Source organism: Penaeus japonicus, unplaced genomic scaffold (assembly GCF_977035675.1).
Source record: "Penaeus japonicus unplaced genomic scaffold, GWHDUDI00000001_assembly GWHDUDI00000034, whole genome shotgun sequence".
Lineage (NCBI taxonomy): Eukaryota > Metazoa > Arthropoda > Malacostraca > Decapoda > Penaeidae > Penaeus > Penaeus japonicus.
Window position 1 is genome coordinate 19096611 of NW_028234436.1, and position 17500 is coordinate 19114110.

Below are 17500 nucleotides of genomic sequence, written 5' to 3' on the forward strand. Positions count from 1 at the left end.
AATGTGGATAAGATCTATATGGAAATGAGGAACAATAAGCGAGCCGGTTTGTGACCTTGTGGGCGAGGGCGTGTGTTGGTGTATGTGTGCGTGTGTGTCCTTCGCCCATTTTTTCCATGGGTGGAGTAGCAATACAAGGCCAGGTATGGGTTGCTATGGTGAGTCACTTGCTCTCTCAATACTTCATATATATTCCTCTCTCTCTCTCTCTCTCTCTCTCTCTCTCTCTCTCTCTCTCTCTCTCTCTCTCTCTCTCTCTCTCTCTCTCCGTAATTAGATTCGAAAGTGATTTCACGTCCCCGAAGGCAGGACGCCAGACGGATATGAAGACACCTCCCTTCCCCCCTTACCCTCCCCAAGTCTTCCCAATCCTGAGCCTCTCTCCCTCATTCTCTCATTCACAAGCGTCCCTCTCTCCCTAATCAATCAATAATAATATCGACTAGCAAATAAGCACTTGAGTAGACAGGTAAACAGCTGTAATGGCCTCATTAATGCCTGCGCAAACGCGTCACGCACACCTGTCGTCCTCATCGTCAACCTGTCTTCATTAACTCGAGATTCTTAATAAAAGGGCGAGTGTGGCATCGATTGGATGGAGGATAGTGGAAGGTGGATAGTGGATTGTGGATGGTGGGTAGGGGTAGGGAGAGGAAGGCGGGAGACCAGAGAAAGAGAAAGAAAGAAAGAAAGAAAGAGTGAAAATGGTGATAAGGGGGAGGGGGGGGGGTCAGCGAAAGAGGGAAAGAGAAGGACACAAGGTGAAGGGAGAACGGGAGTGGGAGGAGGAGTTAGGGAGTTAGAGGAGGGAGAGAGGTAGAGAGGGAGGGGGGGTTAGGGGGAGTAACAAGACTGCAGATGGCCCGGTTCTCAGCCCCACGAAGTCCCTTATTTACCAGCACCCAACGCCCCGTCCCCTCCCACCCCACCTCCTCTCCTCTCCTCTCCTCCCAGCGCCCTTCTCTCGTAATCAGGCCACACGGAATCGTTTACATGTTATGAATTCCCGGCATACATTACACCCTCGTTTCCAAAGCTAAAAATGCCTCGGCGGGTCAAGTGCTTCTCTTGAGGGAGCTTGAGAGGGGAGAGGGGAGGGGGGAGGGGGGAGAGGGGAGAGGGGAGAGGGGAGAAGGGAGAGGGGAGAGGGGAGAGGGGGAGAGGGGAGAGGGGGAGAGGGGAGAGAGTAGAGAGGGAAGGGAAGGGAGAGGGGAGGGGAGGGAAGAAAGGATGGTGGACGCGAAGAAGGGGAAGGGGTGGGAGGGGAGGAGAAAGCGAAAGGATAAAAACGAACAAAGCGCAGGGTGAAGATAAACGCAGAGGGCGAAGGGGGGGGGCGCAGCAAGAGAGATTGGCATCTTGACCAAGCGCCTTCCTCTGGGGCCGATCATATTCGACATCAATTATCTAGACATCTATGTCAAGAACACTCCCACTCCCACTCCCACTCCCACTCCTCCCCTACCCCTACCCTTACCCCTACTCAGTAACCATCCACCTCCGCCCCCCACCCCAAACCTCACACTTCATCAAGTGACATACCGCCCACCTCTAGCTACACCCTCCCCTACGCCTAGCCCCAACCCCTCCTTCCTTTCTCCTCAACTTCCTTAGCTTATCCTTTTATCTCTCATTCCTCCCTTTTACCGAGATTTCTGCCTCTCCCATTCGTAATTTTTTTTCTCCTCTTACCTAATTCCTTTTCTTGATAATCATTCTTTCGTATTCTCTGATCTCTTTCGCCGCCGTAGTCTTCTTTCTTCTTCTTCTTCTTCTTCTTCTTCTTCTTCTTCTTCTTCTTCTTCTTCTTCTTCTTCTTCTTCTTCTTCTTCTTCTTCTTCTTCTTCTTCTTCTTCTTCTTCTTCTTCTTCTTCTTCTTCTTCTTCTTCTCCTTCTTCTTCTTCTTCTTCTTCTTCTTATGTTGTCCGTCGTTTCTTCTCCTATTTCATACCTCCATTTATTTATCTATCTACCTACCTACCTATTTCTCTCTCTCTACCTTCCAGCTCCCTTCCCTCTCCGTGGCTATTGCGTCAGGAATTAGTAACGCTCTCGACCGAGTCACGGCAATGACATTCATCCTGACAACATTCCCTCATCATCCGACTTCCCCTCCTCATTCTACTACTCGTCTTCTTAGCCCTACAACTACTACTACTACTACTACGACACTACTACTAGTCTCCTTACTATTAGCTATTTCTTCCGCTTACTACTTCCTCCTCCTACCCATCCTCCACCCCCCCCACCACCACCTCGCTCTTCCTTCTACTCTAATACTCCACCTCCCTACCCCTCCTCATACTCCTCAACCCCCTCCTACCCTCCTACTCAATTCGTTCATACTCCTCAACCCCCTCCTACCCTCCTACTCAATTCGTTTCCTTCTCTATTTGGCAATACTCAACCCTTCTCTTCCACCGTTCTCGTTCTCTTTCTCTCCCTCCTCCTCTCTCCCACCTCCGCATATTCTCCCCAAAGTGGAATGAGAGAAGCGAAAAGAAGGTGACATACTGGTGGAGATAGAGGTGGAGGTGGATTGTGCCTCCCCCCCCCTCCTACCCTCCCTCTCCCCCTCCTCCTCCACCCTTTGACAACACAACTGTTTGCCAAAGCATTTCTTCACTAGTCGCCGCCAAGCACTGTCACCGCGTCGGTCCGATGCAAGCAAATCAAGGGCGGCCACGGGAGGCTTTGAGGTGTGCGTCACCGCCAGATGATGGGGAGGGACAGAGGAGGAGGAGGAGGAGGAGGAGGAAAGAGGAAGGGCGTCGGAGACGGTGTCGGAGACGGAGCCGTATAAACGGCAGACCGCTGCGGCAGACGACCCCGGAGCCTGTCTTCGGCCAAGTACGAGATTCGACCTCTTGATTTCTCTACAAACACTAAAATTTCCTGACATGTTTACTGATCTCTTCCTCCACCTCCTCCTCCGGTGACCTTCTCCTCTTCATCTTCCTACCCTCATTCATTCGTTATATTCTTCCTTCGCCCGATCGGTTCTTACATATCCCCCCCCCACACACACACACACACACATTTTCTACTCATTCACATCATAAAATACAACTCGAGTACATTACCATGTCCAATTCCCTTCATTGTTACTATCAACCAAACAACCTTGGACATTCAAAGAATATCATGGCAACAACTATGAAAAATAATAATGATTGTGTAAAAGCAAAAACAAATAAAATAATCAAATGACAGACTGAGCCAATCAATGTTCTTAGGATTTTTTTTAATGTTCGTGGAAGCAGAGATGAAAATGAAAGAGAATGACGTGAATTAACAAAAAGAGAGAATAAAGTAACTAAAACCCATTGCTTAAAAGGATATTCAACCATGGCCTGGACGCCATTCTTCTTGAAGATAACAATTCGCAGGACATTTCCGTAGGGCTGGCAAATGGTGTGTATCACATCCTGCGGAAGAGAGAAATAAATATATTAATAAATGGCATGGCAACCGTGACTGCTCATCATACATGTGAATTAAACATCACTTGGCATGCTTTCGTGGCAATTTTAAAGTCAAATTAACTTCATTCATATATAATGAACTAGCTTCCCGTTGCAATTGTTAAATAGAAAGTAGGGGAGGAGAGAGAGAGAGAGAGAGAGAGAGAGAGAGAGAGAGAGAGAGAGAGAGAGAGAGAGAGAGAGAGAGAGAGAGAGAGAGAGAGAGAGAGAGAGAGAGAGAGAGAGAGAGAGAGAGAGAATCAACACACATGGTATCCTTCGCCAATAGTTGCGAAATAGAAAAAAAATAGATCACGTGGGGAATGGGGGGAGATTACCCCCATAAAGAATGAGGGGGGGAAACCACTAGAAAGGAGAACTGATAAGACAGGGCTAAATCGGAGCGTCCGCCGGGATTAGTTCATCAGCACTTGGGATTAGGATTCCGTATCGGTCGAGGGAAAAGAATTAAAGGCTCGACCCCCCTCCCCCCCGCCTCTTCCCCGGGGACGGAGCCTAGAGAGCGAGGTTAACACGCTGACACACTAACACAGACTCCAGACGAAGGCGACGAAAAAAAAGCATTCTCAAAGACACCGACAGACAGACACAGACACACACACACAACCTCCTCACCCTCCTGGGGCAAGACCTCTCAAGGACCTCTTACGTCCGTCCTCCTACTCCTGGGGACACTCACCCCCCCCCCCACCCACCCCGCTTGCCACTTCGCAGGTCCGGCCCCACCGTCGCCGTCAGATACATCGATAACCGCACTGACGTTGACGGCCTCCGCGGTAACAACTCGATGTGTCGCGGTACCGCTGGCCGATATTCGGAAACGCGGCATGGCGATGGCGTGAACTGAAGGCCAGGACGGTTTTGTATGCGGACGCACCGACGGCGAAGAGGAAGAGGCAGAGGAAGAGGAAGGAGGAGGAGCAGCTCAAAGTAGACGAATAGCGGTGTTACAAAACATTCGTCGCTTCGTACAAAACGTTAAACAAAAACAACAAGACCGTAGTCGCACCCCTCTACCCGGACCCCCACCCCCCCACCCCCACCCCGTGACTGCAGCGGCGAGTCGCACGAAGGTGCCCGAACAGGTGAGGGCGGCCGGGATATGGCTCGGATTCTCCCAGGGCGAAACGCGACACCCGCCGCTGCCAAAAAGATGGCCGAGCCCGTTGTAACCTTAGCGCGTTCCCTCTCCGCGGGCGGGGATATCACCACCTCGTCGCCACTCTACACAAGAGACACAGATACGCGTACGTGCAAGTACACGCACATACATCTGCAACGGAGAATAATGGGCGATTTTTTCTTTGTTCTTTCCTTCTCCAATGCAAAACCAAGGCTCCCCCGATGCTCATCCTAGCCAAAATGGGGCTCCGGGAAACGCGCATAACTCTCCAGGTAGATCAGCGTGAAAATCGCGCACGGTGCTATATACCTGCCACAATCTACGAGCCGAGGGACGGTAATCTTTCCTCCAAATCGCTCTTAACCATCTCAATAGTCGCGCGCCCTCTCAGTGTGCTTGCAACTGCTCGCGGACAATTCTGCCTTCACTTCGAGGATATTTCCGCAACATTAATAAAAATAAATAATATAGCCGTTGCCTGCCTCACTCCCCTCCACCCCACCCCCCTCCCCTCCTCCTCCTTCCCCTTCCCCTCCCCTTCCCCCTCTCTCCCCACCTACTCGCTGCTTCGACGACAGTGCGCGCGCGAGTGAGCGAGTCCGCTTTTTCCGCCGACGACTCGGTTCATCCGCGCCCCAGCCATTAACCTGCCACTCGCTGATACCATCGTCTCGTTCCTCTCCCTGAATCTGCATCTCCATCTCGGCCGCGTCAGCCTCCAGCTCCTCCTTTTGATCTGCTCCTCCTCGGTGCCTCCCTACCTTGCCTGCTTACCTATCTTCTATCAACCACCCTGGTTTATTCTCCTCTTCTATTCTCGTCGGCACCTTCCCCCCTCTTCCTCTTACTTTCAAGGTTTCCTTTCTCTTACTCTTTCCCCATTACTTTCCCGCTCTTTCATCCTCTCCCACTGCTGACTTCCCCGCCTGCCTTCTTCACCTCTCCCCTCCTCTTCCTCTTCCTTCCCCACCATTTTCACTAAAACCCCTCTTTGATCCTCCAAACCTATCCTTTCCTTTCCTTCCTCCCAAAATTTACTCCCCGATATTTCCCCCTCTCCTCCTCGTCCTTCCCCCATCCTTTCCCCTACCATCTGCACAAAGACATAATACACCTCGCCACGCAACCCCCGACAAGTGCATGCCTTTCCCAGCTAACACCTGTACAACAGTTGCGTCATCACGTGCGAGTGGGAGTCAAAACCGACTATGAAGAACAGACGCGTAACGAAAAAGAATGGATGGAGGCAAATTCTAAATCTACTCCAATGCTACTTGTACATTTGGCAAGAAATAAAATTGAAAAAAATAAAAAAACAAATAATCTACCTCCCCCTTCCCCACTCCCTCTTCAATCATAGGAGAAAAAAAAGCTATTCCACGGAACTTTTCCTCACCCCCCACCTCTCTAATCTCGAGAACCAATCCGAGCCGAGCGCTTCCGCCATTCGCCGTATGGCACCCTCCCCACCCCCCCTCCCGCAGCCATTTCGTTTCCCCTCTCGATCGCGCGATCGCGCCGACTATTCAGCGCTCGCTCGTCTTGTAACCCAAACCCTCTCTCACTTCATAAGCCTATCTTGCGACTTCCCGGATCTCTTCCCCCCCCTAACCCCCTCCCGCTTCCTCCCCCATGCGACGACCCCCAAGCCGTTCCCATCCCTCTCCCGCCTCGTCCGCAAATGCCCTAGCAACACGAGGGGACACCGGTCGCACACTTCTACGTTCTACCCATTCTCATCTACTTCCCTTGTTCTTCTCTCCCTCTTCCCTCGTGGATGTTATTTGCTACTCCCTCTCCCTCTCCCTCTCCTATGTTACATATCTGTCTTGCTCCGGCTGCCAGCGTTAACCAACCCGGCAACGTGGACAGCGGAGTGAGTGCCAGCCGTGACCATTGTGGAGAGAGAGAGAGAGAGAGAGAGAGAGAGAGAGAGAGAGAGAGAGAGAGAGAGAGAGAGAGAGAGAGAGAGAGAGAGAGAGAGAGAGAGAGAGAGAGGAGAGGGGGGATAGGTTGCACTGCAAGCGGGTCCCGAGGCCACGAAGGACGAAGGCTAAGCATGACGAACGGTCAAAAATACGAAAATAGATACGGCTGTGAGTGCCTGCTTCCCTCCCTCATCCCCCGTGAGCGTAAGGCCGGGCATGTGATCGGCGTGACGGCCCGTCAAAAAGGGCCCCCATCACTCCCCTCCCTCGGCACGCGGCGACGGTGGCGCTCTCATTTCCACATGCCTCGCCGCGATCCATCACCGCCGCTGACCGAGTCGCCGCCACTCGCATCTGCGGCGAGTGAGCGCACCGGCCAGGAATGCGCATGACGGCCGCAGAAGCAAAGCCCTGAATTAGTGTGACAACTGCAACCGTGATACGACTCCAATGCAGGGCCCCACAGCGCGGGTATGGCTCAGTGGAGGGAGGGAGGGGGGAGGGGAGAAGAAAAAGCAGAGAGGAAGGGAGAGGGCCATGGAGGGGGACGGAGCCCTGGGTATGAACAGGACCTGGGCACCCGGAGTGACCGCTCAGTTTAGAGGGCACGGACAAAGGAGGGAGCGCGAGCCCGCGCGCCCGCGGCCCGAACGCCGACGTTGCCCGCTCTAGTGCCAAGAATGTCTCACTTATTTCACCCTACTGACATCTCGGCAAACACCTGCAATCACGCCTTTTCCCCTCGCCCGCCTGACCTCGCCTGCCAGAACCCGTCGGCCCCGGGGACCCCGTCCCCTCGCGATGCGCCGGTGCACGCATGGACAAAGAGGCTAAGTACACACACGGAAAGCCAGAGACGGAGAGCGGGGGCTTACAAAGCCGCAAAACCGACTGAGGCGATTAGAAAAACAATCTGGGCGGCGAACGAGCAAGGAACGACTGGTTCTCCGTCTCGGAAACCGGACGCCACGGAACCGACCCCGACCCCGAACGCCGCCCTTTCCTCTTCCCCTCAGCATCCATCGCCGTGCCGGATAAGAAGACATAAATCTGGGGTACGTCAGGGCTTCAAACGGACACACGTTCCTCTCCGGGGAGCTTTGAAGGTGTGTGTGTGGGGGGGGGGGGTGTCAACGATGGTAGTAGAAGAGAGGGATGTGGGTGTTCTGTGATGGCAATGGATTAAGTGGGAGAGGGAGAGGGGGACGGAGGAGAGGACATTAATTCTTGCTGCCTACTGTCTGTAATCTGTCCGTCCCACACTCCACTAAATAAACAACTACAAATCGGAAAAAAATCACCTAAAACCTCTTTCTTCGCCACGAAAATAAAGCTCGCCCATGAAGTCCCTTTCGGCCGGCGTCTACGCAAAGCTTACACAAACAGACAGAGATAGACAGACAAGAAACACACGTCGACGAGCGGGTGCCCGCGTGCCAGAGAGGCGTCGGGAGCGTGACAGTTCCACATCACAATTATCGAAGCGCCAAGCACCGACATACGCCTATCCATCCACCCTTAAACTACGCCCAGTGTGACATGGGGAGGGGGAGCGAGAGAGAGAGAGAGAGAGAGAGAGAGAGAGAGAGAGAGAGAGAGAGAGAGAGAGAGAGAGAGAGAGAGAGAGAGAGAGAGGAGAGAGAGAGGGAGAGGGAGAGGGAGAGGGAGAGGGAGAGAGAGAGAGGTGAGGTGGGGGGGGGGGGCGACGACTCACAGAACACAATAATGGGAAGGACACTGAAACGAGTCGTACCTGGCGAGCACCTGTCGTTTAGTCACTGTCAAAGGCGGTTAACCAAATTGGCAAGCAAGCGAGACATCTGGTCACCATACGACCAAGTCAGTGAAAGGGTAGGGAGAGGAAGGAGGAGGAGGGGGAGGAGGAGGAGGAGGAGGAGGAGGGGGAGGAGGAGGGAGGAGGAGGAGGAGGAGGAGGAGGGAGGGAGGAGGAGAGGGAGGAGGAGGAGGAGGAGGAGGAGGAGGAGGAGGAGGAGGAGGAGGAGGAGGAGGAGGAGGAGGAGGAGAGGAGGAGGAGGGAGGGGAGGAGGAGGAGGAGGGGAGAGGAGAGAGGAGGAGGGGAGAGGAGAGAGAGGAGGAGAGAAGGGAGAGGAGAGGGGAGAGAGAGAGAGAGAGAGAGAGAGAGAGAGAGAGAGAGAGAGAGAGAGAGAGAGAGAGAGAGAGAGAGAGAGAGAGAGAGAGAGAGAGAGTCCTCCTCACCTCCACCTCCAGCAAAAACCATTTAAAAGGGACATGACCACAAAAAAAATCAACACGAACCTTTCAAAGAACTACACTGCTTGAACACTACGCAACAACAATCAGAAATTCTCATTTCCGTGAAAGGGGGCGGCGAGTGGTTCCGCCAGAGCAAACCTTAAGCCATGAAAGACGACACACAAACTAGCCACTGAAATCATGACGAAATTAGACACTCCTTGCTATAACTCACTCGAAGTACCAATTACCAATCGACCGCGGTGACCAATCAATCAGTGGACGCTAATGACCGATCCACTGCCAGGCAATTAGGTCGATCAGCAACCGACCAGCAAAATCGTCAACAACCAATCGGAGGCCATACTGATATCTACTCCCATTTCACAATCCATTCGGCACATGCACACGCGTTCGCTTATTCTACAAGTTACACACACACGCACTCACCCGCACACACATCTATCTGACAATCATCCTTTACACACGCACAATTTTTTTCACATACGCAACGCGCACTCGCATGCCAAAAAAGAACATAAAATAAGATACTCACCACTGTAATTGGGTAGGCTGGATTTAAGATGGTCATAAGTAACACATGGTTGGGCGTCTCTGGCTCTCCTTTCCTGCAAAGAAACAAAAAAAAAGACCGTTAGTCGTGACGAACAATTGCACACCAATTAAGAGCCTAATTGGCAGTCCTCGAGACACAAGCGCTGTATTAGTGGCGAGGGAAACGCTACCAATGTCTTATATTTTTTTTAAAGAACGTACGCGGATATTTTTTTCATCCATCATAACCTTCAAGAATAACAAAAAAGAAAAACAGCAGATACATTAATATCAACAAGAATAACAAATAAACAAGAACATCAAAATCAAAAACAAGAACAAAAACAACGACGACGACGACGACGACGACGACGACAACAACAACAGCAGCGATAACGACAACGGCCCTCCTTGGTCGACCCAAATCCTCCGACGCGGGCGTGAGGCGACGAAGGGAGAGCGCGGCACGACGGAGGATCTCGAGGGCCGCTTTTTATTGCCCTAAGAAGTACGACGCTGGAGGTGGCGGCCGCGGCGATAACAGCGATAAAATGACATGATCGTGAGGAGTGGGAATGGGAGAGCAAGACGGTGAGGAGGAGGAGGAGGAGGAAGTGGTGGGGGAGGAAGAGGAGGAAGGGGGAGAGAGAGTTTGGAAAAAGAAGAGGACGGTAAGAAGACAATCCAGACGAAGGAAGCGGAGTGGGCGTGTGGGCGGCGCCCATCCTACTCCTCCCCAGGTGAGCTCCAGTGACCGCCAAGGTCGCCGAGTCGCCGAAGGAGGAGCGAACCAGGGAGGGTTATTCATCGATCGTGCCTGAGCCGTGTCCGGGGCCTACACACGCCCCTCTTCGCCTGCACCGCCCACGCCCCCGACGACCCCTCCCTCCCACCCCCTACCCCGCCCTTACTCCCGAACCCCACAAACACCTCCTACGACGCCACTAACCCTCCCCCCACCCTCCTCCATACCCCATCCACACCACCCCTCCTCCTTTGCACCCACCACACCCTGCACCAACACCACGCCCACCACGCCCCCACGACACTGCTGATGCCGCCGCCGCCGCCGCCCTCGAGAGACCTGCCGCGGAGACGCTTCCCCGCCGCTGCCGCCTTGCTTCAGCGAGAAAGAAAAAGGTTAAAGAAACAATACCGCTAGAACCATCATACACTACGAACCAGACGCCACAAGAACCTCAACAGAACCGCAAGGAACGCACGCTCTCCTCGGCGACAGACAGACAGACAGACAAGCGAGAACCGAGAACCAAGAGGATGAACCTAACCGAACCGAACCGAACGAATCTTCGAACGCACCGAGAAACGATCCCGGGAGAGAACCACGAACCACGCTGACCTAACCTCCCAAAACCAACCAACCATTCAAACAAAGAAACAAACAAAATAACCAAACAAACATCTCCTCCTATACCCACCCCCATGTACCAGAACCAAGAACCAAAGACCCGGAGAACCAAACAAAGGGCGAAAAGACACGAGCCACCACGAGCCCGCGAAGAGCAATAAAACCAGCGAACCAACAGCCAAAACCTAGCTACTTCGCCCACCCACGGTCCCTGATTCATTGCGGGAGGAGGGGGGGGGGAGGGGAAGGAGAAGGGGGGTAGAGGGAGGAGGGGGAAAGGAGAGGTGGCTAGGAAGGAAGAACAGCAGGAGGAGGAGGACGAGGGGGGACAGCAGAAGGAGGAGGAGGAACAACAGGAGGAACAACAGGAGGAGGAGGAGGAGGAGGAGGAGGAGGAGGAGGACGAGGGGGGACAGCAGAAGGAGGAGGAGGAACAACAGGAGGAACAACAGGAGGAGGAGGAGGAGGAGGAGGAGGAGGAGGAGGAGGAACAGGAGGAGGAGGAGGAGGAGAAGAGGAAGAGCCAGTATCGAGGCCATAAATCAGGTGGGAGTTCATTAAGCAGCCCCGACTCGTGTGTCCATGTTAATTGGCGCGGGGCCGTGGGAGCGGGCGAGTCGCCGTTAATATCTGCTCTTGCAACACTCGCAACCGCCGCCCTTGATAATCCGAGCCAGCTGTCGACGACGTCGCTCCAGCTGCACATCGTCGGCTCGTTCCAGTAACGTGCCACTATTATTGCCTCTCCTCCTGCCGCTGCTACAGCTGCCCCCTCATCCCGACCTCCCGACCCCCCGCCCCCCGCCCTCCGATCCCCTTCCCAGGAGGATTAGCACACGCCGCTTCTCTCTGCTTGCCCTCGCTCCCTCACGCTCCCTTCACCCCCCCCCCATCCCCCTCCCCACGCCACGCAAGAAAACAGGAGCAAACACGCACTTAACTATATTAATACATACATACATCGGCAAATACGCACATACGTACATTCACAAACGCACACCATCGAGAAGGCGAGCAACGGCAACAGGACGCGGGCAAAGTGACACAAAAGTGCACGCCAAAGACATGCCCGGCCGATGTTTGTCCTTAATTATGCAAATCTTAAAAAGCGGCCATCAATCCGGCTTTAGGCCCCAATCCCCTGCTCCCTCTGCTTGTTATCACGCCTGTCCCTCCACCTTCCCCCTACCCCCCTATCAACCCCTCCCCCTTCCTCCTCTCCACACTAACAAGATAGACAGACACATGAGAGGGAGGGGGAAGGGAGGGGGAAGGGAGGGGAGGAAGGTAAGGGGGGAAATGAAGGCGGAAGGGAGGGGAGGAAGGGAAGGGGGAAGGGAAGGGGGAAAGGGAACAAGGGAGAGGGGAAGGGGGTAGGGGGGTGAGGGAGAGAGGGGTGGGAGCGCGCGCCAAGACGACGCCCCCTCCCACCCTGTCATCCTATAGCGCCCCTCCCCTGGCCTGAATCCTCCTGTTATCCTTCGCATTATCTGATGGGATCCACATCTGTCCCTACCCAGCCCCTCGCTCCCCCCCCCACCCCGTGTCTTCTGTTCCCCTCATTCTCTCCCCTTCTTGACGTCCTGTCCCCTTACCAATGCAGCCTCCTCCAATTTCTCTCTCTCTCTCTCTCTCTCTCTCTCTCTCTCTCTCTCTCTCTCTCTCTCTCTCTCTCTCTCTCTCTCTCTCTCTCTCTCTCTCTGTCTACATAAGTGTTTCCCGGCCTTTTTTGGACGCGATCCGGAATACTTTTTTCAGTCCTGGCAAACACTAAGGCATATTAAGGACATATTAAGTACATTTCGCGCCGAATTTTACTGCTTCAATGTATTTTAGTATTTCTTATTTCTGGTATCAACATGTCGGGCCTGCCTTGTTCAATTTTGTCATTTTCTTTAAACCACCGCGTGACCCTCACTCTCTCTCGGCGACCATGGCTTTAAGAACCATTGCACTGCATTCTTCAACCTGCATGTCCCTCTCCCCATTTTTTTAAAGTCATTTCTTTCGTTCCTCTCTTGTTCCTTATTCGATCATTCGCATCGCTTCCCCTTCGTCTACCCTGCCAATCCTTATTCCTTCTTTTTCTTTCATTTCGTCTTTATCTTGCGTTTTTATTATTCCATGCCCTCCCTTCCGTACATTCTTGTTGCCTCTTGCCCCCTGCTTGTGCCGCCCTTCCTGCCCTTCCTCCTCATAATAGCGCATTCCTTCGACTTGTAGAAAATACCTGTCGACCAAACGAACCGCGAATCCAAACTTCAGATCGAGTCTAAGTCCAAGTCCGAAGTTATTTTCTTTGAGGACTAGCTAAGTCAGCTGGCCTAACACCCTCCCTCTCCCCCCTCAATGCTCCTCCTCCTCTTCTCCTTCCCCTCATCCCTTCTCCTTATCCTCCACTTTCTCTTCCTTCTCTCCTTCCTTTTGCCTCATCTCCTCCATGTTCCTATCCTTCTATACTTTCCTCCTCCTACCCCCTATTTTTCCTAACAAAAGAAAATGTTTAAAATCCATTGGAAACCATAGAATTACGTCAAAGACAATCTCTTTTTTCACTCTTTAGGTTGCGCTGGAAAACGAGAGGAAATGTATCACTGTACTTAAGAGGCCGGGCGAAGTGCGGGGCAAGTGAGGGTGACGTGAGGGATAAGTAAGGTTCGAGTAAGGGCGAAGTCAGGCCAGAACAAGGGCGAAGGTAGGGAGAGACAGGGTAAAAAAAAACGGAGTGATACAGAGAAGCAGAGCGAGGCGAGGCTGTGTAGGTATGCAAGCGCACGTTTCTCGACCACTTACGTACACACTGCAGCCGAGCCCACAAGCGTGACATCAAAGGTGCCGGTTGCTCCCCCCCCCCTCATGACAGGACGTTCACTGGGACGACCAAGGGAGATGGGAGAGGTGAAAGATAGAGGGGAGGAAAGGGAGGAAATAGGAACGGGTAGATAGAGAGTAGAGAAAGAAAGGAGGGAGAAATGCCCACGAGAGGGCACGAGCCGGCCTAAGGGGTCTAGAGCCATCTGCCAGAGCTCTGATTAATGGCGACGATGGGTAAATACACAGCAAAAATACTCCAAAACCCAGACGCTCCTCCATGTTTGACAGTTTATTTACACGAGTATTTAGCGTCTCGCAATATTTACATATCCGCCGCGGGGGCCCATTAGGCGCCCCGGCAAAGCACCTCCCCCGCACCCCTTATCCACAACCCCGAACCTTGAACCTCCCAGACCCCCTTGAAATTTCCTCCTCCTCCTCCTCCTCCTCCTCCTCCTCCTCCTCCTCCTCCTCCTCCTCCTCCTCCTCCTCCTCCTCCTCCTCCTCCTCCTCCAGATCGCGGCGTGGCATGCGCCCAAGCCCGACTCCTCTTAAAATGTGTGGTGAATGTGCGGCATGTCGGCCATAAAACAATCAAGTGTCGCCCCTTGCACACAGCCGGCCTCGAAAACGGAGTGCTAGAAGCCTTATCAAGGTGCAAGGCAAAGGGGGAGGGGCAGCATGAGGAGGATAAAAAGGGGGAAGGGGGTGAGGAGGACGGACGGGGACGAGGACGAGATCGAGGACTAGGGGGAAGACGACGAGACAGAGGACTAGGAGGAAGAGGACGAGGACGAGGACGAGGACGACGACGAGGAGGATGAGGACGTGGACGAGGGCGAGGAGGACGAACAGCAGCAGCAGCAGCACGAGTCCCGATCGCAATCCCGGCGCGAGGCGGCTGAGACAACGTCCCTTTAACCCATCCTCGCTCACCGCCGTAACACCGTGTGACACTTTACGGCCGCGTCTCGAAACAAGCATTCGGTCAGACGCGCAACTGATTACAACGAGACGCCGCAAGTCGCTCCGCTGGGGAGGAAAGAAACAGCCGAGGAAAATGAGGGGAGACTTGAGGGAAAGAAGAAGAGGGGAGGAATGAGATTGACGTGACGCGAAATGAAGAAGGCGAAGAGCGTGTGGGGAGGGGAGGGGGGAGAAGAGGCGTGAAGATGACGGGAGGAGAAAAAAAAAAGAAATGGGAGAAAGGAGGGGAAAGAGCTGATCCCGTCGGAATAGATCCAGCCTTCCCCCCCGAGCCGCGCGACGCCCCTCCGCCCTTTCTCCCTTCTCCCTCGACGGCACCTCCTCCATCCCATCAGCCGCGACGGTCATGTAGTGGTAATAGAGCCAGCGTCCAGTGCGTCGTTCGGTCTCCTGCAGGCTCCCATTGTTACGTGACGACATGCCTCACATACCGACCTCCGGCTCTCCTCCTCCTCCTCCCCATCTCCTTCCCTCCCCACTTCCTGTGTCCGCTGCCACACTGAATCGAACCCGCCGCAGGCTTTCCATTCTTCCTGGCAATAATAATGATGAAAATGAATGAACTTCGGTGACGACCACAGCGCACGACAAGTAATGTGAAGTGAAGCCCAACACTTACAAGTCTCGCGACCCCCCCCCCTCCCCCCGTCGGAATGCCAGCTCGCACTTCAGACACATTTAAGTCGATGGCCATTTTCTCCCCTTTCCCGTGTCCCACTAATACCCCTTTAGCAAAGAATGCCCTTAAAATACCTTGCAACATGAACGCCTTTGCAACGGAGGCCATACACCCCATGCCAGACACAAAATCCCTCGAATCCGGCGAACCTGACAGATGACCTGACCCGACGCCATTACAACCCGCGCTCGAGTCACTCCAGCTGACAAGTGGCATCACGACCTAATCCAGTCGTCGTGTGGCCGTCGACCATCGCTCATCGACAATAAGAGAAATGACCGCCAGCCCGCGCTAATGTTCCTCCTAATGGAAATTGGTTTGTTACCGGACCCAACTCACTCGCTTCCTAACGCGCGCGCTCTCTCATTCCCTCTCTCTCACTCTCACTCCAGATACAAGTGCGCAGACGGGGCAATTCTCCTCTAACGCTTTGCTCGGCAAATCCCCCTCCTTCCATTGTTTGTCATCATTATTATTCTCATTTTCATCATTTTCATGATCAACCATTACCAGGATTTTCATCACCATTACCATTCTTCTTATCATTATTCTCATCTCGCTTTCCCACTTATACACGGGGTCAAGTCCAGCGAGACACCCCCCCCCCCTCCATCATCCCCTTACTTTTCTACCTTCCAGGCGGTGCCAAGCCAGCCGGAACCCCCTATTAGGACGACATTCATCAGGCGAAGGAACGCGCTAATCGGGAGTGCAGACGAGCGGGCGGGCGCGCGTGCAGGCGAACGAGCGAGCGAGCTAGAAACGCGCCAATCCCGCAATCATCTCCGATTCAGAGTATCCATAAAAATTCCTCAGCGCAGGAGAGTCAGCACGCCATTTCCAGGACCCCGGGGGAGAGGCGAGCAGAGTCGAGGCGGCGAGCGAGCGAACGGGCCAAAGGGGAAAGAACACAATTACATTAGCTTCCGTGACTCGAGAGCTTAAATGGGACTGCGCAAACTGTGTTAAGGGGAAATAGACAGGATATTCCTACAGTACAAAGTGAAGAACATTTTTCTTTTTTTCTTTTTTTTCTTTTTTTGGCAAGTAAAGCAATTCCCATAAATCGTCACCACTTACTACCTCCATTCAACTCACTCCCTCCTCAGCCCCCCACCCCTCTTCTTTCTCAAACCTCCACACCACCACCACCACCACCACCACCACTACCACTTCCTCCACCACCTCCACCTGCTCTTAATCTTTTCCGCAGTGCAGGTCCCCGCGTGTTCTTTTGGCCGTCACCAAGTGAACGCTCACTGGGAAACGTCACGAAATTACCTGCTTTATCACCGCAAAAAAGGCACACAGATCCATACACAAACATCTTGCACGCGCACGCACATACGCTAGGCCGTTTCAAGCTTTACGACGCGAGAAATGAGGAAGAGAAAGAGAGGACGACCAGATGGTTGATTTAGGGAAAGAGAAGGGAGAGGGAGAGGGAAAGGAGGAGGAGGGAGAGGGAAAGGAGGAGGAGGGAGAGGGAAAGGAGGAGGTAGAGGGATAGAGAAGGAGGGAGAGGGAGAAGGAAAGGAGGAGGAGGGGGAGGGAGAGGGAAAGGAGGAGGAGGGAGAGGGAAAGGAGGAGGGAGAGGGAGAGGGAAAGGAGGAGGGAGAGGGAGAGGGAAAGGAGGAGGGAGAGGGAGAGGGAAAGGAGGAGGAGGGAGAGGGAAAGGAGGAGGAGGGAGAGGGAAAGGAGGAGGAGGGAGAGGGAAAGAGAAGGAGGGAGAGGGAAAGGAGGAGGAGGGAGAGGGAAAGGAGGAGGAGGGAGAGGGAAAGGAGGAGGAGGGAGAGGGAAAGGAGGAGGAGGGAGAGGGAAAGGAGGAGGAGGGAGAGGGAAAGGAGGAGGAGGGAGAGGGAAAGGAGGAGGAGGGAGAGGGAAAGAGAAGGAGGGAGAGGGAGAGGGAAAGGAGGAGGAGGGAGAGGGAAAGGAGGAGGAGGGAGAGGGAAAGGAGGAGGAGGGAGAGGGAAAGGAGGAGGGAGAGGGAGAGGGAGAGGAGGAGGAGGGAGAGGGAAAGGAGGAGGAGGGAGAGGGAAAGGAGGAGGAGGGAGAGGGAAAGGAGGAGGAGGGAGAGGGAAAGAGAAGGAGGGAGAGGGATAGAGAAGGAGGGAGAGGGAGAGGGAAAGGAGGAGGAGGGAGAGGGAAAGGAGGAGGAGGGAGAGGGAAAGGAGGAGGAGGGAGAGGGAAAGGAGGAGGGAGAGGGAAAGGAGGAGGAGGGAGAGGGAAAGAGAAGGAGGGAGAGGGAAAGAGAAGGAGGGAGAGGGAAAGAGAAGGAGGGAGAGGGAAAGAGAAGGAGGGAGAGGGAAAGAGAAGGAGGGAGAGGGAAAGAGGAGGAGGGAGAGG

At 53.8% G+C, this 17500-nt stretch overlaps 1 protein-coding gene across 21 annotated transcripts in view; it reads right to left on the bottom strand.

Annotated features, from left to right (window-relative positions):
• The window catches only part of sm (heterogeneous nuclear ribonucleoprotein L), a 200163-nt gene that overhangs the window by 38209 nt on the left and 144454 nt on the right, over positions 1 to 17500 (bottom strand). For all 21 annotated transcript variants that reach the window (XM_086530908.1, XM_086530904.1, XM_086530903.1 and 18 more), the window contains 2 exons: positions 9307 to 9379; positions 3343 to 3428 (listed from right to left, as the gene is read on the bottom strand). In XM_086530908.1, coding sequence (XP_086387034.1) covers positions 3343 to 3428; positions 9307 to 9379 — 159 coding nt within the window. The remainder of the gene's footprint in view (positions 1 to 3342; positions 3429 to 9306; positions 9380 to 17500) is intronic.